The sequence below is a fragment of the Zosterops lateralis genome (assembly GCF_965231275.1).
Source record: "Zosterops lateralis genome assembly, chromosome: 3".
Classification (NCBI taxonomy): Eukaryota; Metazoa; Chordata; class Aves; order Passeriformes; family Zosteropidae; genus Zosterops; species Zosterops lateralis.
This window is the reverse complement of record NC_139764.1, coordinates 23248567-23274531: the sequence shown is the minus strand read 5'-3', so window position 1 is coordinate 23274531 and position 25965 is coordinate 23248567. Positions and strand designations below refer to the sequence as shown.

The following is a 25965-nucleotide window of genomic DNA, read 5'->3' as shown; positions in this document are numbered from 1 at the left end:
TAAGAATGTCTTTACTTCTGTTGATACTTTGGAAATTATTCATCTGATTAATGAATTATACACTGAATTTATACATTAGCGCCTAATACTTATGCCCAAATAATTTCTGGACTAATATTTTATTTAAAACCATGTAGGAAGATTAGAAACTGGGTTAATTTACTAGTATGTAGCTTAGGGCTCCAATTTTCTTAAAGACAAATTTAGTACATGAACAGGCAATAAGACTGTGAGGACAGAAACTTTCAGATGTTCCAGTTATTAGGGCTGTTTAATAGATTATCTATATAAAATGGAGATTACAGCATAAGTCAGACTTCAAATGGCAAACTAAGAATGGCAAACTCAAAGCTCCTGATAAGCAATTTATGGAGCTTTGACTTCCCCAAATGGATTACTGTTATGTGAAATAGAAAGCAGCATCACCCATGGCTGTAGTGACCTTTCAGATCTCTGCTCTTAGACACAACAGAAGCTCTCCATAGTCTTGTGGCAAACGCAGTGTCAGATCTAACTCAACAAAAACAGAGGGGGGAAACCAGCACTTTGTATAAGGGTTACATGCAGTTCGCCCTGGCATGTGGGCATACACATAAAAATCACTTCTGAGGAAACTGGTTATGCCACCGCAGTTCAAAGCTGCAATTCTCAGAAAATTCTGAGAATCAGATGGAAGCCCAGCTACTTTCTCTAAACCAGACTTTGATTGATTTTAATCTCATTATTTGCAGATGTTCTTAAAAGAGATAGGGCTTTCTGCACTTTCACTTCATTCATTTAAAACATACACACAAAACAAAGCATATATTAGGGACTGATTAAATTGATGCTGTCAAATTAATTGGCTCCATCTCAATTATATTTTCCTAAAATAGATACAGATCAACTACTTTTGAAGATCTAAGACTTGACGTGTGATGGGGAAATTTGGCATACAGTTTACATGAATTTTTCAGATTTTATTTATTGTTGAACAAGAAAGTACTTTTAATCAATACATTATTTTAAAATTGCTGCCAACCTTTTGGAAGACCAAAGGTGGCAAAACTGTTCCTGGTGTTTCATTTATATCTTGCAGGTAGTGAGATTTTGCTATTGCTGACATTGCCCAGCAGTCCTTCTATTGCAACACTAGCTCCACCTTTTCCAACTCAAAGAGAGTACAGGGACTTGGTTATCAATTTCTTTAGAATTTAAGTTTTCCTATAATAAAATACCTTAATGCGCCTTTTTTTTTTTTTTTTTTTTTTTTTTTTTTTTTGAGAGAGAGAGAGAGAAAGAGGATAAGATGTCCTAGCTAAAACACAACTCGAAAATAGTTTTTGGCAGATGATCAGCATACAGAAATCTCTTTTCTTACGCTTTAAAGGCTGAAAATTATAAGCAATCAAAGGATATTAAAAATGGAAAGTTTTGGGCTACATTTTCTATAGGCACTGTGATCTGTGCTCCAATAATATTAGAGTGCTGCAAGATGCCTCTTCAAAACACTGCATCTAAATTAATCCTTTCAGTAGCTTTTACCATGCCTTTTTGGTATGTGATACGTTTTACACCATCCCATGTATTAAAATGTGATATCAGCACTTCCATGCTTGGTATTAATTCAGGACTTACTATTGCATAACCACAATATGGATAGGGCATTGGGCACTTACACAGAGCCTCAATTATTTCAATATATTACCAGTTTTCAAGGGAAAATGTCTTCTGTTGGATCCACTATTCAAAAACAGTTGTACAGACCACCACCACCAGCTCCGAGGGAAGATAATAAACTTTAAAGTGAGGTCGATGAACCACTGAATAGATTCACTAATGATTGCTGCATGAGAGGTACTCTTCCCACCTCAGAGTTTCACATGATTGCATCACATTTTATATCTTTTTCAAATACATTCTGAAGTTTCACAAGCTTTGCATATTAGCACACTGCAACACAAAAGGAGCAGGGAAAGGCTTATTCCAGCATTTGCTGTACAGCCAACCATAAATATTTTGAATTCAGCTGTCCCTAGGTGTGAAAAAGGTAGAGACTATGAAATAGAAATCAATGGTCATGCTTCATATACTACTTGATGTTTTACTTTTCCAGGGCTTTGATGGTAGAATGTAGCAGAGAATGAGCAGATGTGCATCTCCTGCTTTATGCTACTTTTTGCTTCGCTGCCTTCCCTGTTTCTTGACCTCCTGCTTTACGTCCTAGGGGAAAGCAGATGAATTTCTGCAGGGAGGTGGTGCAGTCACCATGTTTCTTTTTTGTTGCACGCCTTTGTTCCAGAAGAATAATTAAGGTCAGAAAAAAACATGCATGGTATAAGCTTAAGTCCAGAGTAGATCCAGGATAATTACAATTTGACCTCTGATAGTGGGCAAGCGGCATACTCAGTATTTAACACAGGTTGAGTGAAAAGTGTAACAGGCAATTGTTCCCCCAAGACCATCCCACCACAGCTTGCACTCTCCAGAGCAGTCTCACCACAGTTCAGTGACAGTGTGAGCTAAGGGTGACTCAATTCCTTGCTGCTCCTAAAAATAGTCCTATAAAAGCAGGAATGAGGTCTCAGGCACAGGAGTTGGTCCTACCACCACTTGTGTTACAGCTCTGCAAAGGAGTCCAGGATTTAGGAACTTAGAGTGCATCAGAGCTTTTGAAAGCTATCTTCTCTGCTATTTGATCAATCATGTACTGGGGAATCTGAATGGCCAATATAAGCATTTTACAAACTTCCCAAACAATGAAATACATCCCCTACTTTCTGGACTACTGTTTTTGAATTTGATGCATGCAGTCACCAGTGATCTGGAAATACAGTAATTTGTTAGAACTATATACGGAGTTATATTCAATTTAGAAAGAAAGAGGAATATGAGCAAAGGGGTGTGAAAGAATATTTTACTGAAAACAATGCTCCAGATGCATCCAGAACAGTCATCCGGGAGATATATAAAACCATTACATATGGAATAGAGTTTTTGTGTTTCTCCCAAAGAAAGTAAAAATACAATATAACTTATAATTAGTACAAACAAAAACGAGGTTAAATTCACAGTCATATATTGCCAGAATGATTCTAACAGGCTGAATGGAAAAGCTTATGTAGGCAGAATTTCAGCTAGCAGAAAATATAAGATATTTATCTGAGTTACAAGACAGCAAGAATGACAGAACTACTAAATTCACATGCAGGTTTCTAAAATTAATTTTTGTTCATAGAACGAACTGCCAGATTATCAGCATCAAATCCTACGCACTTTGGAGCCACATATTTCTGTCATACGATGCTGTTCTTATTCTCTTGCAGAAAAGAACTAATTTTTTGTTGCTCCAAATATAATATTTTAATGTTTCACACTGATGAGGTGAATCTTAGACTACGAGACCTTCCTGATGGAAACACTGAGCGGGGTGGGAGGGCGGGGGAGATGAACCACAAGATAATTTACGTAAGTGCATCGCAATTATTTCTCCTTAATTATGCATGCAGCTGGCTCTATTTTAAGCCACGCCAGTGTGCTGTGTACACGAGCACTAAGGGTATCTGTCACTCCATATGTCAGGCCTTTAACATTCTCACCCACCTGCCTGCGAATCACCAGCAGCAACCCAAGGGAAGCAGTCAGGCTTGTGGCCACCTGCCATTCATCAGCGCTGTCAGGACACGGCTGCTGCCTCTTCATATTTCTCTCATGTCGAGACTTTCTCTGCACTGTGCTCAAAATACCAGGTCGATTTGCTCTTTTCTACCAAGTTACTCTATGAACTTCTGATTCACCAGCAAACTAAGCTGCCTCATTTTTGAAAAGGCAGTCACACAAATATAAGCTGGCAGTTAAAAATGAGCTGAATCAGTGAAAAAAATAATAATCACAGTTGTGTTTATATTAATTAAATTAAATAATTATATACTAAATTTCAGCTTGAATTTCCTCTCAAATGACACTGCTGCACTCTTTTTTCACTTCCTGGCAAAGATTCTAATTTTTGTACTAATGCTTTGTCTGGACACATACTGAGGAAATGCTATGTTTGTCCAGAATTTCAGAGCACAGGGGAACATTATCATTGGTAGAAAATAATAATCCTGTTTTGCCAGTGCTATGTGGAGATGCTCAGGAAAATAAGGATCATTCCTCAAGTACAAGACACCACCTAGAAAACTCTGCCAACCACAGCACAAGGACATATCACAGCCATAAAATACAAGCATGGTAAATCTATTCTAACAAGCCCTGGCTCTATCACCTCCACCAAACGAGAAAGAGACAAAAACTCAGATAGGCACTCCCATTCCCACCTGGCACCCTACCAAGTCACCCCTGTGCTACCACGTATGTTCCCAGTGTCTTTACATAGATACTGGCATTATTCACTAAGTCTGCCCACCACCTGCAGCTTCTTTGGGACAAAATATCTCATAGAGACACTGCTCTCCTGCCCTCAGTATGAAGAGTGGTCATAATGACTCAACATGAAACTGTGGAGAATGCTTAATAGTCTAGAAGAGTTAGATAGGGCTAAGGTAATTTGAATAATGGCCTGTTTCTTAATGGGAAACCCTATAAGCCATTTAGCCAGAAACCAGGGTCTCCTCACATGGAATTTCTATGTATGGACTTGGGGGTTTTGGCATTTGTAGCACTGCCCATGCTATTTCGCCAGAAATATCCTGTATTTGGGAGATGAACTTGCATGCGAGTCTGATTCTTACTAACAGCAAGGCAGCACCACTCTTCCTCTCCTCTTCTGCCTTTTCCCCAAAAAAGAAATGGTGACACGAGTGGCAAAATGGGAGTTTTGTCCCTTCTTATCATGGAAGCTTGTTTTAATTTCAAATACTATTGTTATTTGCATTTAAACTATGCTGTATGTGAAGCTATGAACTCAACTTCTAATTTGTACTAAAACTGACACCTAGTCAAGACTGAATGCAATAAAACCGAATAGGTCCTCAGACTACACTAAATTATCAGTATAGGCCCCAATCACGTAGTAAACATTAGACAGGATACTAAAACCAGCATTTTATTTGGTACCATATGTCACAAAAGTGATTTCACCTAGTTTTGAATTCTTTCTTGGACTGCTGCTGTGAAAGGTGTTCCACCTGCCTTTGGTATTCTATCCTACAGAGAGAGATGAGGAAGAGCAAAAGATTTGGTTTTATCACGCAATAAATAGTTAAAACTATGCATGCACCACACAGGCAAATGATTCCTTTGGTATTTACTACTGAAAGTCATTCATTGACATAAACAAATCTAAGGGGTTGCAGGAAAACAGTACACAGACTCATCAAACACCTTGCTCTAACAGCTATTTTTGAAGCAAAGGATACAGGCTATTAGAGTTCAGTAGATTATGAAACCACGCAAAATCCACTTATTCATGGAGATAAGATTTATCGAATCACTCTTCCCCCTGTTCTTTTAAGATATTTCATAATGACACTGACAGATGAAAGGCTTGCATGCCTGGCTCCATAGCCCAGAACACTGCCAATACTCCAAAATTTATCAAAATGACAATTCAAAGCTATTTTCCCCTAGTTATTATAGAAGGGTCAGTTGGATTTTACACAACTCATCTTAAATGATTGATTAAAGACACTGGAAAGACAGTCACTGTTGCCTTCCAGGTATGCAATGCTGGAATGCTAGATGTTTTGCATCTCAGGATGCAAAACACACTTTATAAAAGTTATTGATAAAGCATGGGCCTCAGGGAAGCACCATTATTTTATGCTAATAACAATACACATATCCTATTCCTGTAAAATATATGTGTATTTGAAAGGATGTTTGAGGAGGCATGAGAGGGGTTGGGTACTGATGGAGGTTACACAAATTGCAGAAGCATTCGATGTTACGGTGTTACAAAGAATTCAGGCCGTCAAAACACAATGATATGCATCTTACAAGTTTAATTTTTCTCTAAAATTCAGAAAATAATAGATTGGTTTGGTTGGAAGGTCATCTAATTCCAACCTCATCGTCATGGGCAGGGATATATTTCACTAGACCAGGTTGCTCAGAGCTTTATGCAACCTGGCCTTGAACAGTTCTAGGGATGGGGCATCCACAGCTTCTCTGGGGCAACCTGTTCCAGTGCCTCACCAGAGTTAGATATTCTTCCTAATATCTAACCTAAACTTCCTCTTTTTCAGCTTGAAGCCACTCCTCCTTGTCTTGTACATGCTCTCGTAAACAGTTTCTCTCCATCCTTCTTGTTCTGGACTGGAAACATATTTATAAAAATAACACTGTTTGAAAAGATTTTGGTCATATGCAATATAGAAAGTAGTATCTGAAGCCACTGGAATCCTCTCTTCCAAACCTCCTGTACAATATCAAAAAGGCCAAATCAGAAATTACTTCTTTTCCTAGGAATTTGTCTCTTTCCTTAATAGAGTCAAAGCTCAAGTAGAATGAAGGCAGATCATGGTTAATCATACCACCCCATAAGAAAACAACCCAGCTCAAAAGAGGAAAAGCAGTGCTTGTACTTCCACCCCCTGACTTGCTAATGCCCTACTCTGATGAGAAGAGCAAAGGTCTGCAACAGAGCTGGATGCAAACCTGTGTTTGCATTCCCAGTAATGCTAACAGCTGAAGAGAAAGAGCAGTTTCTCAGGGTATTTGTAGGAGGGGTTTGTTTGGGTTTTTTGTAGGGATTTTTTGTTTGCTGGTTCATTTTTAGTATACAGACAAGAGTAAATTATGTAAAGAAATTAGCTATCTTCCTCAGTTTCTTGAAGCTAATCCAAATTAGCAGGACATTTCTTGTCTCTGAGATTTTTTGTCACCTATACTCTTAGCAGATGTCTATTCAAAAAACCCACAAACTATTTTACAAACAGCAGAAAACCCTGAGGTCACTTCTACCTACTTTCCTACATTATCTTCAAAATTAATTTCATTTTTTCATGATAATTTTGTGATCTCTTTTGATGCCAAAAATGTTATTTTCCTTTCTTTCCTGGGAGGAACTGCATTTTTAATCAGGCTTCCCAGAAAGAGCTTTTGCTGATCTTAATGTGAAAAGAAATCTATGAAAAAAATATGCCTGGGAAATATTACTTCAGAATCACAGAGTTTATTTGACAGCATAGAAGATGAAAAGGCTTGGGTCCTTAAATTCTCTCTTCTCTACAGACCACAGAAGAGTGTTTAGAAAGCTGAACAGTGATATACAGTTATGCCTGGAGACTGCTTGGCATCTCCTGCACATCACAGGAACATCTGGAGAGATGCAATTAGGGCACAAGCAGCTGCAATGCCCCCACTTGGTAATCTGGATTGCTTCATTGTCACCTTATGCTCCCTCACTGACTGCTGCATCTACTGAGTGACCTGCATTTTATAAATCAATTCTCAACTGTGTTGCATTATCATAGAAACATTAGACAGCAGTAGGTTCACTGATCTGTTAACAGAGCGGGCAGGTGTCAATGGGATGACCTGCTGTCTGTTGAGTGAGCCAAATACTCGTCCTGTGTAACAGGCAGACACCCAGGCCGTGCCCAAAAGCAGTTAGGGAACTCATGCATGACTTGGGATTCGACAATCTTGTCAAAAATCTGTCAGCTCCCTAATGAGAGGCACTGCTTTACTCTGCTGATGTGCGTGGTGAGCAATCACGTATGCAGAGTACCATAAATCTGAGCCTAATATTCCAAGCAGATATACTCAGTTTGCTGGCATCCATAAAAAGTCAGAATAATACAGCTAAAAACACATATAGCAGGGCAACACAGCCCAACCAATTTCTATTTGTTGATGTCTGCAGTCAAGAATCACAGAATGGTTGAGGGTGAAGGGGAGTTCTGAACCTATTTAAGAATTGCAAAGACAATTTTTAAAAAAACTTTTGGTATGCCAAAAAGCTTTTCTGCAGCTCCTAATCAAACTGCAATGTTTGCATTTGACCTTTCTCATCCAGGTAGGGAGGAAAGCCATGATGTTCAGGTCTTGCTCAGTTGATACTCTACTACAGACACAGAGTTTTGACTGGGGCATGAGCGCTGCAGTGACCTGGGGGAGCTCACTGCCACCGTCACCCATGGCCAAACACAGACATGGCAGGCACCAGGCTGTGACTCACTGCTGGGTTTCACTGGGGTAGCAGCGTGCATTCATCAGCACTAACAAGTAAATCACATTAGACACCAAAGAGGGATAAAAGAACAAAGTGAATTCCATGAAGTGTTCCAACATCAAAGAAGAGGAGGTCAGAATCCCTCATCTTCCCTGCAGTATCAGAGACAGTTCCCAATAACTCAAAATACAGCACAATGCATTCAGCACAATGCCTCAGGGAGAAAGCCAAAATCATTTCTATTCCCTTTTTCCTTCAGCAACATCACAAGGTTCATCAATGTCATTATTTTACTGAAAAATGAGAACCATGAAGGACCATGGAACTGCTACAAAACTTCACCTTCCACATCTCTCAGCTCCAGCAATTTGTTATTTTCTTGGGTGTCAGTTTTACTTGTGTTGAGCTCCTCACCAGCTACCAATATAAACATTTTTTAAAACTGTATTTCAAGGAAGATGGTTAAGAGGTGAAATCTTAGCTGTTCAGTTCATTAGTGAATATCTTCAGTTACTGAATAGCACATAATAATCATGAATACTAGTGAAAAATGGAATCCTCCACTACTGAGACATCAGTTTAGAAAACGAAGTAATTCTTCATTTTACAGATGATTGTGGCTGCCTGTGAAACAGTGAAACTGCCCTTATCTCTCTCCACTTTAAAGGGTAAAGCTGACGGCCGTGTTTCCCATTTAGCCAGCAAAATAGTTGACAAGTCACTATTTTATCACCTTTCTGTGGAACCTCCCTTAGGTTTGTCACAGATTTAGTGCTACTCAGAGGAGCTGCACACACTGCTTTTACGAAGTGACTTTATGAGAAGAGCTACTTGTTCAGAATACAATACAAAAAAAAGAACTTGGGAAGGGACCTGCAGGGGAAGTCACATCAAGGCACATCTGTGTATGATCAAGTCATGACACTGTCAGTCACAGCGAGGCACAGCTTCCACGGTAGTCAGCCTTTTTGGAGGAAGAAGCTGTTTTGGGAAAGGATTCCTGTTTGCTGTAATACAGCATCATAACACAGAACCTAGCTTGCTCAGATAGGAAAAAAAAAAGGCCTTAACAGAGAAGCCTATGGCAAAAAGAAACAAATTAATTTTCCTGGAAAATAAAGCTTATCTGGTCTCTGCATTTAAGGCATCTGAGATTCAGGTCATTAGAGCTGAACTCACCTCTGCTGCACCTGCTCCAGCTTTGGCTCTGATCCAGGAGGCTTTTACCTGCAACATTTTACAAGAGGTGAATTGCAAAACAGAGCCTTCATAGAACTGCAGCTCCAGAAGTCAAGCACCTTCCCTGTCCTTGGGTGTGGAACTGAAAGGAACATCTGAAACCCCCTGCATGTGACCCCAGCAATCTGTATCAATAATAGATGCTACAGAGAGGCAAGAGATGCTTGTGTTTTACCCAGAGAAAACATAACTGCTTCTGGACCTTGCAGGACTCTGTTCTCAAGAGACACTATTGTAGGAATGCATCCTACACACCCAGCAAAGTTTAAGGCTCACCTCTTAAGGTAAAGAACCCAGATTCTTCCATACCCTTCTGACAAGGATTGGCTCAAGGCCAATAGAGAAGCATCCACTGGATCTTGTCACTGTTCTTCAAACTCTGTATCCCTCTCTATTGGCTGTTAGCCAGGTTATCCCTCCTAAAACATTCAGCATTTAAGAAAGAGCACAAAAGGAAGAAAAGGCTTTTTGAGATGTGTTAGCAAGGAGTCTGAGGTTTCTCAGGTGCCTGTGCGCAGCTTATTATTTGTTTTCTGCAACTTTTTGTTACTTTGTTATTTTTTCTTTATTAAACCTTTTGATTTACAAAACAATTTCGAGGAGCAGTCTCGCTAATTATTATAGCCATTTTTTCTGCAAGGCTGGACCCTCAGAGTGTGGAGTCAAACCCACACACTATGATCATTTCCGGATAATGGAAATGCCCATGAGGCTCTGGAGAGAGATCACGTCCTTTAGAAAAGCAGTGACCAGGGTTGGGAGGTCAGTGATAAGGCTTTAGACAGTACCATGTTCTCAAAGCCACCCCGAAAGTCAGGCTTTCATTGCTAAGCTAGAGATGTGCCTGGAGCAGCTCAAAAATTGCCACATAAAACTTATCCTCTTATAGCAATCCTAAGACAGAATCCAAGTTTATACTAAGGTGGCTCACAGTGCACCCATAAGAAAATAGTCTTGGTCTTGCCATGAAACCAAAATTATGAATAAAACAGATATTACTCCACAGAAACAATCAATGGACCAGTTTAGAGTCTAGGAAAGAAAAGTTCTGAATTATTCTAGCTTGAATTAACACAGGAGATTAAAGACACTTCCACATTAGCTGTAAACTAGTTTGGATAAGAGTTTTCATTTTAGATACTTTGCCTGCTCTTCCTTCTGGTAATTCTGCTGATGTGACTTTAATACACTCTAGTCTGACCTTCCTATTATTTTGCCTTCTGTTGAGCATTTTAATCTGAACTCCATTCTACCATCCTCAAGTACTTCTGGAGAAAGAGATGAGAGTGATGATAAAAGACATGTTGAGAAACAAGATCATACTTCAGCTCTTTATCTTTGCAGATGGGTTTGATTATCACAGCTACGTTGAAAAAGATTTTAGAGGTAGGAACAAGACACTTTCTATTCCTTCCGGAGTAAAAATCACATTCTTCTTTCAGATGGACATCTCAATTTAGTTGTCTTTTTCTTTTCGGAAAGGATATTGCCTCATTTCCCCCTTCCCAATCCCTATTCTGAAAAATAACTTCTTTTAAAACTTTTAAGTGACAAAAGTGTGTTTGAAATAGTTTTAGTATCATGTACTCCAACTTTTTCATGGGGCAGAAAGGGCAAATTCATTAACCTTTTCAATTTCATGTCTGGGATACCACACAAAAGTGCCTTACTGAGAAGGCATTACCACAGTAGCATAGGCAGAGTGAAAAAGGCGCTCACCCTCAGTTTGGAGTCCTGCCTGGTCTGTTTGCTCTGTACAGTACCTTGGGGTAAAGCAAACGTAATTTCATTTTAATAAAAGTAAAGAACTTGAAACTAGATCTTCAAGGATGCAATACTTAATGAACAGTGGATGTGAACATTTTAAGAGGTGACTATTAGAACTTTCATTTCTTTAGACATATTCTGATAAGTGTGACAAGCACCTTCCTCCTGTCACTGAACTCTGCAAAGCTGTTTTCCCTTTTGCCTGCACTAGGGTGTTCTCGTGCCATCATTCCCCTTACTAGGTTGATGCTTCCCTGTTTTAATTCAACTCAAAACCCAGACATACGATGCCAAAGATCTAAGAGTGGGCTACAGCAGGAAGTTTAATGTTTAATGGCTAACACACATGCTACAGTGCAATGGTTGAGCCCAAAAGCCCCTTCCACAAAACCGTAAGAATTCAAGAACAAGAGTTCTTAGTATCTCCCATGCTCATTTGACCTGTGTAAAGGTAGCACAGACAGTAATGTTCCAACCACTACACTTGGCACCAAGGTCTTCTTTTACATTTCCACCTACACTAAGCCAAAAAATGCCAAGTTGAAAATTAGTTTTATTTTTTATCTTCTGACACAAAACATGAGGTGTGCTGTGTCTCCCTGTGCACTCCCAGCAGATGGCCCAATAGGAAAGAGCAGAAAAGGTGGTTATTGCCCAGTCTGTCTGTACCTGAGAGCAGGAGAGGGGAACAGATGTACAATGGGGAGATGTCACTGGCTTCAGTAGGCTTAGGATCAGCTCCTTATGCCTCCCATCAAACTCTAGTCCAAAGCCTTCAGGAAAATGTGAAAATTATGAGTGCTAGGAAGAGAAACCTCTGATTATGCTACAGCCTAAATCTGGGACATGTCTCCACTCAGTTTGATCACTCTTATGGGATGACAGTCATTGCTTTCTCCACAGGACACTATGCTTCAAAGGAAAGTAATGTACTGCCTTCAGTTACACTAATGCAATCCCCTCAGATTTATTTCTTCTACCATTTCAGTCAACGTCCCAGCAAGTCATCTACTTGCCAGCTGCACATCTGCTTGACAGCTTTAGGGATCTTTCTCAAGCAATAAGTCCTGAATGTCTTTCCAGGGTCTTATGCTTCAGCTCTTTTCTGTTTAGAGGATATTGCTCTATTTATCCTCAGCTTCATAGTCCTCCTAATGTTTATCTACCAGCACTGCTATCTTTCAAGCCACTGTACTAACAGATAAGGCCTTCGGCATCTGATTACTGGTCCAGTTATTATTTTCTGTTTGTCCTCTATATTTAGATGTATTTTACATGTTTGCTGGCTTCATTTCCACACACTATTATCCTTGTCAGAGACAGAGAATAACAGTTGCAGTCATAACAATGATCCTGCAGCCAGCTCCACTAACATTTTGCTAATTCTGCTCCCCGTTCATACTCCTTTAGTCATGATATTCAGAGTTAATAGCAGCTTTCAACTTAAAATGAAAGGGATAGATGAGCTACACTTTCACCTGTTGGGGGTTTTTAAATTATTTGAGTATAGAGATATTTGTTTTCTTTTAAACTTGATATTTCTTCTAATAATAAGATAATTACTATCTAATTGAAAGCAGACAAAAGTTGGGGTTTTTTCCAATTAGGCTTCACTTGTGTGATTTGTCTCAGGTCATTTCTCCACAGGAAAATAGTTGTAAAATCAACCCTGCAGTGCTCAGACCCAGCAACATTCTACTGCAGTCTTATCCTGCTTTTCTTATCAGCTTGCACTTCTTAGAACAAAAAGAAATTCCTAGTATTTCTTCAACACCCCTATGCCCTGCTTGACAGACATCCCTTGGACAATCTGCTCCCTTGGTGCACCAGTGTACTCACTTGCAGGTGAAGTGGGAACTTACAGTGCACTTTTCTTGCAGCTCTTCAGTGTTCCCTGCCTAGAAAGGGGCTCTACAAAGGCACAGGGGGAATCTGACTGTCCAAATCCTCGAGACTCGATCTAGTGTGGCATTGTCTCTTTTCAAGCTGGAACTGTCTTTCATTACACTAAAGGTCTCCCTTCCCATTAATCTTGTTGAGCAGCTCTCCTCTCCGAGCTCTGCTGCTCACAATTTGTGATTCCTTATTGTTGAGCATCCATCACAAGTAAAATCAGTTCTAAGCACCCCATTACTCACATATTTAGAGATGTCAAAGCAAGGCCTCCATGTAGCCCCCAGAGCACTTTAGAATTCCCTCCTGCTTTCCCATCAAAAAGGCAAAAAGGACATAAGCAGACAGCATCTTATTTGAACTTACCAGGGAGGTAGATTTCTTATAAAGTTATGAGGAGAAGCAAGGCAAAAAAAGCAACTACATAATACAGCTACAGTTAATGATGCATGAACATCACAAAGTTCAACTGAGCAAAAATCCAGTCCTGGGTCCTTCAGGTGACTTTTTCAGTGCCAATACAACAGGAGTACTTTCCTTGAAGACACTGTATGGAAACTAAGTAAACTTCCTTTCTCATATTGTAATTTATATTTAGAGCACTGTGTACAGCGTTTAAAGACCTAGAAACCAGGGTTTTCTTTCACTCAGCCTGGGCTTCAGTTTGGTTTAGGGACCATCTCCATTCATTGTCATGATGTGTACATACAACTATATCATGATGAGATCAAGGAAACTGGGAAACTTCTGGAAAAAAATCACGAATACAGAGTGTCTAAAGAAGTTTTCTATATTTAAGAGCTTCCATTATTGGAATAAGCCTTAAAGAAATCTGTTGAGCTCACGCCTATAAACTTTGCATTCTCACACTAATTATTAAAAGGGGAAGAATGATCAATTGGTCTCCAGGGTCTATCCAGTAACAGATTCCTTTCCCCAGCATAGGATTGCTGCAGCTCATTCATTCATTCATTCTGCAATTGCACAAACAGACTCTGTAAACAAAAACTCTTCACCAGCGAACTCCCACTGTGCCAGCAATATTAAGTAGCAAGAATATGAACACCCTGCAGAGAAGCAGAGGCAAAGAGTTCATTGATGCTTCTCTTTCCTCTTATCAGTATAGTTGATCCTGCTTTACAACCAATGTAAAAAGATAGGTTACAGCGGCAATAAACCTCAATACATTAAGTCTCTGTACAGACTGGTTGCTGAAGGCTTAATATCAGTCATAATTATTATCCATAAAATGTTATTGAATCAGATCTTAAAAGTTAATGCTGCTTTGTTTCAAGAGATAAAGGACAGTAGGCTGGTAAGGGAAAGAAGGAAACATTGAGCTTTTGATCAATCTTTGTGTGATTTAAGATCTTAATCGCAAAAGGGACTCAGCACTTCAAATATTATCCCAAATCCTATGAGCTGGTCTAAGCAGAGCCCAGTGGCAAGAGTGATTACTCAGAGGGTGTTTTATCTTTGAACTTGATACCAGCTCCCAGATGGAGGATATAACTCTTTGCTTGAACTCAGGCCTGGTGAATGCTGCCCTTTTAAGATAGATTGAAATGTGGAGTTAGTAGGTAAGGGTTTTCATAAAGCCACAGCATCCTGCATTCCATTTGAGGCTTTTCTGCTCACAGCGTCACCTTCGTTCACGGGTGTTTGCCTCCACAGCCCTCACATTAATACCAGATGCAAAGCAGGTGCCCTGACAGAAGGCATCAGGCCACTGGTCAATGGAGCACATAAGCTGCCCTAACATTTACAGCTAATAAAGATTGCTTTCCTTCCTGTCCACAAAAACAGAGGATCTGGATAGGCTGGACTGATGGGCCCAGACCAGCTGTATGAGGGTCAGTAAGGTGAAGTGCCAGGTCACAACTCTTGGGTCCCAACAAGCCCCTGCAGTGCTGTGTTGCAGAAGTGCAGCTGGAAAGAAGAAAAGGAAGCTCAGGGGTGACCTTATCACTCTCTACAACCACCTGAAGGTGGGGTGTAGCCAGGCAAGGGTCAGTCTCTTCTCCAAGGTAAGAACAGACAGATCAAAAGGAAATGGCCTTAAGTTGTGCCAGGTGAGGTTTAGACTGGATATTAGGAAATTTTTTTCACTGATAGGATTATCAAGCATTAGAACTGGCTGCCCAGGGAATGATGGAATCACCATCCCTGAAAGTGTTCAAAAAATGTGTAGATGTGGCACTTAGGGACATGGTTTAGTGGTGGACTTGGCAATCCTGGGTTAACAGTTGGACCTGCTGATCTTAGAGGTCTTTTCCAACTTACACAATTCTGTGATTTTATTCAGCTTTCAGCACTCATAATATCACTAATGCAGCTCTGCCTTACCCTTTTTGTAGTACAATATTGCAACAATCTAAAGCCATTACTCATCTCTACAAAGAGGCAGGAAGGAGAAAGGTTCAACATAATAGCTGGGAAGGAGCAAAGTGGACAAGTGTGTGTCCTCCCCTTGAAAAGCCACAGTGCTTCCCAGCCAGAATGAGACTGGCTTCCATTGGCTCCCGTGTAAAACAAGTCTCATCTTCTCCCTTAGTTACATAGCAAATACTAATCATGTTATGGGACACTCCAGTGTCCTGCAAAGTGAGGACAGATTTTTAGGGCTCACCACAGGCTGTAGAACTTTGAGAACAAAGAAGTGTGCTCTTATTGTACCAATTCTCAGCGAGCCCTGAGTAGATTCACTCCCTGCCTCTGTAATGCACCTGTTTTGCAAAGCAACCATTAAATTTGGAAGCTTTATGAAATGCAACATTTTTCGAATCTAGAAAGTATGCCAAAGAAATCATGCAGAAGGGTAATAGGAAATATTTGCAGGGAGACCTATTCTAAATCATCTACACATAGATAAGGCACCAAATTCCTTTCCTTAAAGATTTTATTAACCTTTTGCTGATGGAAGGGGATTACTGATTGAGAGCTAGATGAGGTCAGTGCAGCAATTATATTTTGAAACCTCTTCAAACAAGGCTCTTGTACAATGTAAGAAAAAAGTTGACAAAATGAATTGTTACTTAAAAAGAGTCTTTTAGAAGAATAATTAACCTATAATAACTATTCTGGCCTCCTTTCCAGCCCTGAAAAGTAATTCTTTCTCATTAGTTTCAAGTTTAATTAGCATCAATAATGAAACAGCCCTTGGAAATAACCATTGCATCACGGTCTGTAATGCTGACATACACTGCTCTACAAAGGGTAAGACCACAGGTGATGTCTGAACCTAGGGAGAGGCTCAGCAGATCACAGATGATCCCCAAAACTAAGAAGAAAACAGTATTGCAAACGGTGTGGAATGTGACAAAATCAGATTTATTTAAAGAGGAGTGTCACAAACACGGTGTGGAGCAGAGGAGACTCAGATAGTTTTGCCAATAACTGCTGCAGTATTTCCAGCAAGCTAGTGAGCCTCTCAACTCCAGTTTCTTGTTCTTTCTTGGCCTTTTGGCTGAAGCAAAGAGAGAGACTTCCCTGTATAGTATATTCTATATGAGAGAGAGAGAAAATTCTATTCAGCACTTGCAGTCCAACATAATCGAATAATACTTTTTCCATCCCTGGCTTCCACAATCTCCCTGTAAAATAGATATAATAATGCTTAGAATTATCACTAGGGCGATAAGGCTTAAAGTAGTTTGAGAATCCAACATGAAAGAGGCTATAAAAAGGCCAGACACGCTGATGCATCTGAGATAACTCGTTACTCAATGGGCCAGTAGAAACAGCAGGCAAATGCCAATGTACAAGTTGCAATTAGAGATCTGCTGCAACTTGCAGAGCCCTGAAGCATCACCACAGATTTCTAGTAAATGAAGTCACATATCCAACTGCATGTCACAAGCACTACAGCAACTGCGTTTGGAAGAACCACACCAGCTTTCAGAGCTGAGCTTGAAAGAAAACTTCAATAACATAAAATTCTTAGGAGTATGACATATGAAAAAAAAAAAATTCCAGTATGTCTACAGATTTCTGTATCCTAACAGACATCGAGAAACACATAGCACAAGAATCCACACACGGACATCTCCCACCCTTACGCTTCATGATCCTGCTTTTTCCCCCTGCACTCACCACCCGAATGTTCTCTGCTCTTCGCCTTACAGAGAGCTGCCTTCTCTCCCTTTGCCCAGCTTGTAGAACTCAAAGATAGAGTCAAGGTTTTCTTTCATCACAAGGTTTTGTAAGATATGAGACTGGAGAGAGTTGCTTGTCAGCAAGGAAATGGGGAGAAGCTTGCCAAAAGAGCCTGCAGCTCTTTCTTCACAGTGCATTACTGCAGGGAAATCCCAGTCCAAAATGGATTCAGTACACACCCTTGTTTGAGCAGGAAAAGTAGTTCTGCCTTGATGTAAACATTGTAATACTAGTGGAAACTCTTGAGATTTGCAAGCTGAGCTGAAGAGTTGTAAAGGTGATAAGCTGCAAAGGGGATGTCCCATATTTCCAGAACCCTCTACTTAAAATGTTTCAGCCTAGTAACTCCACTTTGCCATCTGTAATCCAGGAAGAATCAGGTAATCCACTAAAGTTTTAAACAATCTCAAATCCCCCATTCTGTGCAAATGTCCAATATCTTAAGGAAGAAACCATAAAGGATAAACCTTCTCCCACAGCATTCCCCCTTCCCAGCCAGGACAGAAAGTGCTTGGTTTGCTCAGCAGTCCCCATTAGCCAGCAGCAGCCAACACCTGCAGCTCCTCACTGCAAATGGAGATGGTGTCCAGCTGCAGCTGCCAAAAGCACATGGGCAGCTGGCCATAGCCTATCCTGCTCTCACTTTTCATGAGGGTACAAATAATCTTGGTCAAAGACTCACAAAGTATTCAAATTTCAAATCTAAATTTGAAATTTGACTATTTGGCTTTAAGACAGGTAGTGTTTTAACAGTCAAAGACAGGGCTCAAATTTTTTTCAAAATACAAGAGAAACTGATTTTCTTGTAGCATCAACCAAACCTCTAAGTTTTCTGTCACTGAAATGAAGGAAATTGAAGTCCTTTGACTATTAGCAGTGCAGAGATGGGAATAAATCAATATGGTATGTTGGCTCTTTTAGCTTTTCTCTTAAAAAGCTGAGTTCAGACTGCACCTTACTGCCTTTATTCAAGTTCTTAGAAAGTAAAAGCATTATTAATCCACAAAAAAGCACCATATACCAACAGAGTTGAAAAGCAGTCAAAACTACCCTTGCTTTGCAAAGGAAGTAACCACCACAAAGAGAAATATTTTGTGTCACACAAGATGTCAATGGCAGAGCTGTGTACTGCAAGATAATTAAGTTGGAAGTCAAACTAGAACTCAGTTCTTTCAGCTGCCTACTGAAGTTCTTTGGCCAAAGAAATGCCTGTTGTTAGAAACTTGTCTGAAGTCAGTTTGAAGCCAGCCACCAGCTCTGTCTACTGGATACACTTAGAACACTTCAACCACATCAGGATACACTTAGAACACTTCAACCACATCACAGAGCCTATTGACTAACAAGGGAAGGTGATTCTTCTTCACTACAACTGACAGAGTTCACAGCTTCTGCAAGTAGAGATATCTAAGTCCTACCTATGCTGTCACAGGGAATTTCTGAGTAGCCATGCTAAGCAGGATAGTGACAACCATGAAGCTACTCGGCCATCTCAGTCATAAATCAAAATACTCATGTAAACTAGACTTTAGTCTCAAAATGTGTTTCTTGCCTAAATATTTAAACACATAAATAACCTCCAGCCATTCCAGCTTGTCATTTTAAGCTTTCTGACATTTATTGTTCGCAAGAAAAGAAAGGTCAGACTTATCAAATCTGCATTTATGCTTCCATGACATTTTTCTCCAACCAAATCTTTCTGAATTAAAGAAGCAAGACAAATGTGGCACATTTTATAAAGGACCTTTCTCAGCCCAGCACTGCAGTCCCAGCAACCATGTTGAGCTCAGAAGTCCTTCCCAGGAAACACATGCAGTTGCTCAGTGGATAAAAGAGATCAGGAAAGCAGGCAACCTGAATTGGTGTTTGCTATTAGATAAATCACTTGTGCTAAAAAAACATAGATCTAGTTCTCAGTACTAGACTCAGTACTCTAGTTCTGAGTAGCACAAGAGGATGCTTCAGTGTGAGAATTGGACAGGAAATGTCCAGACACAGTGTGGAATTGGCTGCTGATTGTGAGGCAACTTGGACTCTCAAAACATAACTCCAAGGGAGTTAGCACTGATGTATCCAAAAGGTGGGACCTTCTGTATTAAGACAAGGCTCAATTAGTTGGGAACTTTGTAAGTGCTAAATCTTGCCAGTCTCCCTTCAACTCTTCTACTTCTTTTTGCTAATTCACAAATATTGTCACAAATACACGTTTTATTTCCTATCATGTAATGTTTGGGTGAGACGTGCAGTGAACCAAATGACCAGATTACTTCAGGATCCAATTCGCTCAGACACTCCAAAACTGCCTTTGATTTTGAAGAATGTCTCTGCTTTTGTATAATAAAGCACTTAAGTTTCCCTGTAAACTTCTTTACTGTAGGTATTTATTCCCTGTTTTTGAGGATGTGAAAATAAAAGCACAGCAAGTTTAGAGAAAACATATTTTTTCAATGTGCCATAAATGTTCATTCAAACATAATAAATTGTTACTTGTGCCCCTTTTGGTGTTTGTTTATGGCTATTTTACTGAACATGCTTATGAATAAGAACATTCATAAGAACAATGAGCCCAAAAGTAAACAAAATTTGCAGAAAACAGACCTAGAAATCATAAACACATTGTGCATAATCCTGGCTCCCAGTGAGGATCAGCAACACCACATAACTCTGGGAAAACAAAAGCATGTGATCACATCACACTTTCTGTGAACCACTCACAGACTGGGCATAATTTCTAACATTATCTGTCAAATAATTGGCAACAAATTTGCAAATCCTGGTGGCTTTACTGTGAAAGCCTCATGGCTTTGCAAGCCAAATTTCTGTGACCAATGTGGAAACAGTGGACAAGGCATCATGAATCTAAAGAGTCATAAGCTATTAGTTTTCCTCATGTTTTCTTAGTGCTGATGGAGTAGGAAAGTGACTTGGACAGGAACAGGTAGGACAGCAGTAGGATCAAGAATCACATTGCCCACAAAGCCAGGCAAACTAGATAGTTGGTTTCCTCTTCAAGAAGCATTTCCAGTTCAAGGAGAGGAGTAAATCCACATTGCTGGAGAGCACCAAAGACTGGAGGTCTAGAAGGAAGTGCTACATACCTAACAGGGCAGGAAAGTCTAGGAAAAATGCTTCTAAGCACTCATGATTCACTGATTTAGCAGCTGGTAATGCACATGCAGCCCACTGGTACCATTGACAACCCAAGGGTAGAACAGGAAAGCCTGGATTTGCACTAATTCGTGTCTAGAGTAAACTCAAGTGCAACTCATACTATCCTTAAGCTTCGGACTGGCAAAGCTGGCCTGACAGATGAGGCAAAGCACAAAACCCCAGCAAAGAGAAAAGCCACTTGCACTACAGCAAAAACCTTTCAGAAGCCTGATGGCAGTGCCTCAGTATTATCCACCAAATTCTACCACTGCTTTATCAGAAGAGCAAGATCTGATCTCAGGTGTGGCACTCAGTTGAGGGTGAGAGAAAACCAGAGCAACTCCAAAGTGACCGATACCTTTTATCACTTTTCTGCTCAGTATGACACAACTCCAAATGCTACTCTTTGAAGGCAGCAAAACAAAACCCAAATATAATGGAAAACATAACTAAGAGACCTTGATTAAATGCTGGTAACTCTAAAATGCGCAGAAATAATTCTCTGGACTTCACCATAGTCAGATTTCAGCTTGGAGCTCTGATTTTCATTTACAAAACGTCCACTTTCAAACCCACATTTTCACCTAGTCTGAAGTTCTTTCTAATCTTTAGGCAAAGGGTTCCTCCTGCAAATGAGTTCAGGTGTAGTAGCAGTCCCCTAAAGATGTAAAGCCTAATTGCCTCAGCATTATAATAGCATTGGTATATAGTGAATGCAGACAGTTTCAGGGAGAATACATGTGGCAAGTTAATAAAATTTTAGATGAAGGCCACAGTGCAGGAGTAATATTTCGCCTAGCCAGAGGATGAAAAGTTATGCATTGCTATTTAAAAAATATAATTGGAATGTTAAATCTATTTCATGAATGAAAATACATTGACCTTTAGAGGGAAGAATGACTCATTTTCAACCCCATATGCCCCTTCTTAACATATGCTTCCCACCTTTGCATATGTAAGTAGCAATTAGTTTTCATGGGAAGTTATTTTACGGCCATTTCAGCTTATTAAATTTCCTGGGTAAACTCACAAGAAACCTATGTAGCAACATTTGTGGCTCAGGTGCCCTATAGTGAGAGAACTGGTTATCTGTAATGTTAACATGAAAAAAATCCTAATACCAGTGCAGGGTTAGGGCGGAAGGGCTCTTGGATTATTTCCTCCAAGAAAGCTCAATAACCTGTCCAAAGGACACTGCTACAGAGATCCACTGTGGTTCAACACTATCAGCAAATCCTGTAAGACCAGAACTAAAGCTGGCCTGAAAATCTCCTGACAGTAATGTTCACACTGGCTGTTCAGTTCCCCATGGCACTGAATTGGTTTTCATTAAATTCTTTTGGGAAAGGTTTCCTTGGAGGCACAGCGGATTTTCCAGTCAAAACCATAGACAATGAGAGCAAAGTCAACAGCAACCTGGTAGTTGTTCCTCAAATACAGGAGATCTGCAGCACTGCACTCCTGTCCAAGCTTCTTTCTCCCTTCCTCGGCATTTCTTGTTGTGTGTCTTTCATACAGAAAAGATTCAAATTAATTTGATTTTTTTGTCCCAGAGAAGCACTGGGAGAAGGCTAAGACAGTATGAAGTCTGAAAGCATTTCCAAGAGAGGAAAACTCTCTTGTACCCAATTTTGAGAAGACCAATCTGACACAGAAATGGTAGACGGGCTGAGGACCACAGTTTCTCTAAATGGAAGCTTCTTCTTGCTGGATGCTCTGTTCCCACAAGGATGAGTGTGAGAGAAATCTGGCATCAAGAATATTTGCAGGAGAGCTCTGCAGAAATTCCTGTGAACTTTATGGTTTGTTTTCTGAACAACAGCTGCCCATAAGTACACGCTTTACTAATTGTTCAGTAACAGACTGAGACAAAGTGCTTTACACTTTGTACAAACATGCTGTTAAAAAAGGAAAAGGTTCACTCCTGTTAAATTTATCTTTGAGCAAATGAGAGCATAAGTTAAAGAGAATTAGCATCATTTACAGGACACTGTTGTCACCTCTAAGGTCAGTGGGAATTCATCCCCTTGCCATTTTTTCTTATCCTAAACTATAATTCATTCTCCATTCCCATGGAGGATAATGTGGTAAAAATAATTTAGCAAGGTAATTATACATTTTTCTGGGAAGTACTGCAACCCTGGACATCTCCAGCAGACAAAAGGGAAAAAAAAAAAGCCCCCTGTGCCAACATAAGGGAAACAGCTTTCCATTGTTGATGGGAGGATTGTGTTGTTTGAAATCCATTTCCAATTAGCTTAAGCAGTGAAGGAAAAGCTCAGTTGCCCTAGGAAGGGCTTTAGTTAAGCCCCGTGCATATTAGCTGCAATGGTGTCAATAACTGCTGGGATCTGACAGGCTGGTGGATGCTGTTCATGCTGTTATCACTGTGTCAGCACATCCTGCTGTCGGCAGGGCTGTGCAGCACAAATTTAAGGCTGGCAGTGACACATGGTGTTCACATAGGCAGCACCTTAGCAAAGCAGGAGGAATGGATTTACTAGTGTTGTTAAACAAACCCACAGTACAAAAGCAGGGCAAAGCCATGAACAGTGTAACTATGCTAAGGTGTCACTGCTGGAAAAGCAGAGATGCAATTCAGAAAGAGACCAGGATTTTTACAGGAGATTATGAACAGCTGCATGGAGAAGTTATCACTTTGATATAGGTAAAGGAGGTCCAATTCCTTCCCTCTGCTCCTCCTTTTCCTGCATCCTCTGTGATTGACTTTGCATGGCTGTGTTGCAGTAAGAACAGCAGAGCTTTCTCTCCAACATGATTTTACAGGGGCAGAGCTTCCTACTGATCTGGAAAAACATGCACTTCTCCTCAACAGTGAGATAACAGACAAAATAAAATCTGTGAGTTATTACCTTTGGTTAAAGCTTCATCTGCATTGTATTCACATCACAGAACCTGTTAATTCTTATGTGTGTCCTTCCCTGAGGTTAAAAACACACCTTCATTCTCTAAGAAGACAAATGCATGTCCTCCAGCTCCAACATTGCTCTAAGTACCTGAGTAAAGATGGCATTCAAAACTAAGGATTCACTGCCCGAGGAGACCTGTAAATCGAAACAAGTGCTAATAACAACAAATGCCCTGAACAAAAAGACGAGGAGACAGTAAGTTTTGGTGTCTTTAATTTTTAATTATTATTTCTTAGCGGCAATGTAGCAAAGCAAGACCTGCTGGGGGCGTTGGCCTCACCTAGCCACCTTGTGGTGGACAGCACCTCTGTGTTATCCCTCCCAGATCCAACAGAGGAAGAGCAAACCTGGGTACTACATTTCAGCCACAGCTGCAGGACTCACTCACACACAGCCCACCCTGACAGTCGGCTTTGGTTTTCATTTCAGGCAGCAAGGAAGGAGATGTGTTCCATTTGTAGTTCTTCAGATGGCTATCCCATCTTTTCAGATGAGCATCAAAAATCAGTTGCTCCAACTTTGTATTCAAAGCCCAGCAGTGACTTCTCTCTCCTCTTGTGAATCTTGTATTCTGTGGTCCATTAAGTAGGTGGCTACTCAGGGACACACCACTGAATTCTACAAAGCTTCATAAAAGGTACCTGACTTAACTCACTGTGACAAATTATTTGGACCTGCAGTCCTCTAGGTATGATATTCTTCTAGTAGGAAAGGCTGAATCACAGCTTCTGTTAAAGACACAATGCACAGGCAGAATGGAAATTTCTCTTGATCACTGGCCCAAAACAGAGTCCTGATTTGAGATAAAGGAGCTGCCCCAAACCGTGACTGCCAATCACCGCCCACCAGAATCAAAATTCTAAGCCAGGTTCCCTCTTCACACAAGCACCAGTGCTGCATGAGCCTCCTCAGATGTACAACTTCTTGTACTGTAGCTGATACAGTGCAGTTCACTGAGGATCCTTTGGGGGTTTTAAATGCCAATCAGCCCTTATCTGCTATGTTTAAAGAAGAATACTATTAAGTAATATTAATATCAATAGCCAGCAATAGAAGCGTTAATGTACAAAATTAGGAGCCAGACCCAGCTCTGGAGATGTCAGTGCTGTTCCCTGCTCTGCTTGCATTATAACCTTGAAAACACTCGCAGCACTTTGAGGAAGCATCCCTTTTTAGGATGCTATTTTTTAAGTTTCAAAGAGCCTGATCTTGCCGTCCTTCCACTAACGACACTTTAACCTTTCTAGCTCTTCCTTGCGGCTTCCTTGGCGTCTCGTAAAACATCCCTCATCACTTTCAAAACAACCCTCCTGGCTCCTCAAAGCTCCTCGCTACCTTTGGCACGGGTAAAGCGCAGCCCTTCAGGACGAGGGAAGGGAAGGCTGTAAGGGGAAGGGGCGGGCAGGGGGGAGCGGCGCTTCCCGCACTGTCGGTGCCCGGGACAGGGCGGGGGCTGCGGGGGGCGCTGCCCGGCGCGGTGCATGCAACGCAGGGCTCACCTGCCGCCGAGACGTGGAAGAGGAGGCGGGGGCGGGCGGCGCGGATGGCCGCCGAGAGCCCTCGCTCGCTGCCCGGGAGGGCGCCGCGGCGCTCGGGCATCAGCCGCACCCGCAGCCGCCCGTCGCCGGCGCGGAGCCACCAGGCGAAGAGCTCGGTGAGGTTGAACTCCAGGTGCGCCCCGCCGGCGCAGCCGTCCCGCACGGCGCCCTCGCCCAGCTCCAGCACCAGCTGCTTGGCGCGCCGCAGCCGCCGCCCGACGGCGGAGGGCCCGCCGAGGGAAGCGGGGGGCTCGGGCCGGGGCAGCGCCCCGCGGGCGGCGCGGAGCAGGGGCGCGCAGTCCAGGCGCAGCCGGCACCTCGCCTCCCGGCGTGTCGCGGCGCCCAGCACCAGCTCCCGCACGTAGGTGCGAAACAGCGAGGGCACGACGAAGTCCATGGCCAGGCTCCTCCTCTGCACCCGCGAGAGCCCGGGGGTGTCCCGGGGTGCCGCCGCGCCCGGGGCCAAGCTCAAGGCGAGGCAAGCGGCGGCCAGGAGGCGGGCGGGCAGGCTGCCCCCGGCCATGACCCGCGGGGGGCCGGCAGCGCCCCGTCCTGAGCCCGGGGAGCGGCGGCGGAGAGCGCGGAGCCGCACGGAAGGAGCTCGGGGCCGCTCCGCCCGGGGCCGCGCTGCGCGGGCTTTGCCGGCTCCAACTACCCGCCACAACGCGGGCATTACCCAGCCGCCGCTGACGTCACGGCCCGGCGCGCCCCCCGGCAGCCAATGGCGGCCCCGGGAGCCCTCATTATGCAAATGGCCGGGGGCGGGGCGGGCGGAGCGTTCATTGAGGGCAGCGATGGCCCGGCGGGCGCGGTGCGCTGTCCCCGGGGGGGACACGCCGGGAAAGGGAACGGGGGCGGGCGGGCAGCGGCCGCTCGGTGCCCGCAGGGGGAGACCCGGCGCCCCGGCAGGAGCACGGCTGGAGCCGCACCTCCGCATGGCCCGGAGGGGCTGGGGGCGGGCACCGGGCGCCGAGCCCGGCTGCCACCCCCGTGTGGTGAGGGGCTCTGGGGTACCGTTCTCCGCCTCTTCTCCCTGTGCAGGCAGTGATGGACTGACCTGTCCGCTTCTCTAACTTGCTCTCCTTTTCTTCCCTTCCCTTCTCTTTCCCTTTCCTTCCCTCTGTCCCCTCTCCCCATCCTTCCTTTTCTTCCCTTCCTTTCCTTTCTTCATTCCTTCCCTTCCTTTCCTTTCTGG

General features: G+C 42.2%; 1 protein-coding gene across 1 annotated transcript in view; it reads right to left on the bottom strand.

Moving 5' to 3' along the window:
• ALK (ALK receptor tyrosine kinase) overlaps window positions 1-24831 on the bottom strand; it is a gene marked incomplete at both ends in the record, with an annotated part of 302815 nt that extends 277984 nt beyond the window's left edge. Inside the window, one exon of the mRNA XM_083856843.1 lies at window positions 24732-24831. Coding sequence (XP_083712969.1) covers window positions 24732-24831 — 100 coding nt within the window. The remainder of the gene's footprint in view (window positions 1-24731) is intronic.
• Between the last annotated feature and the right edge of the window lie 1134 nt (window positions 24832-25965).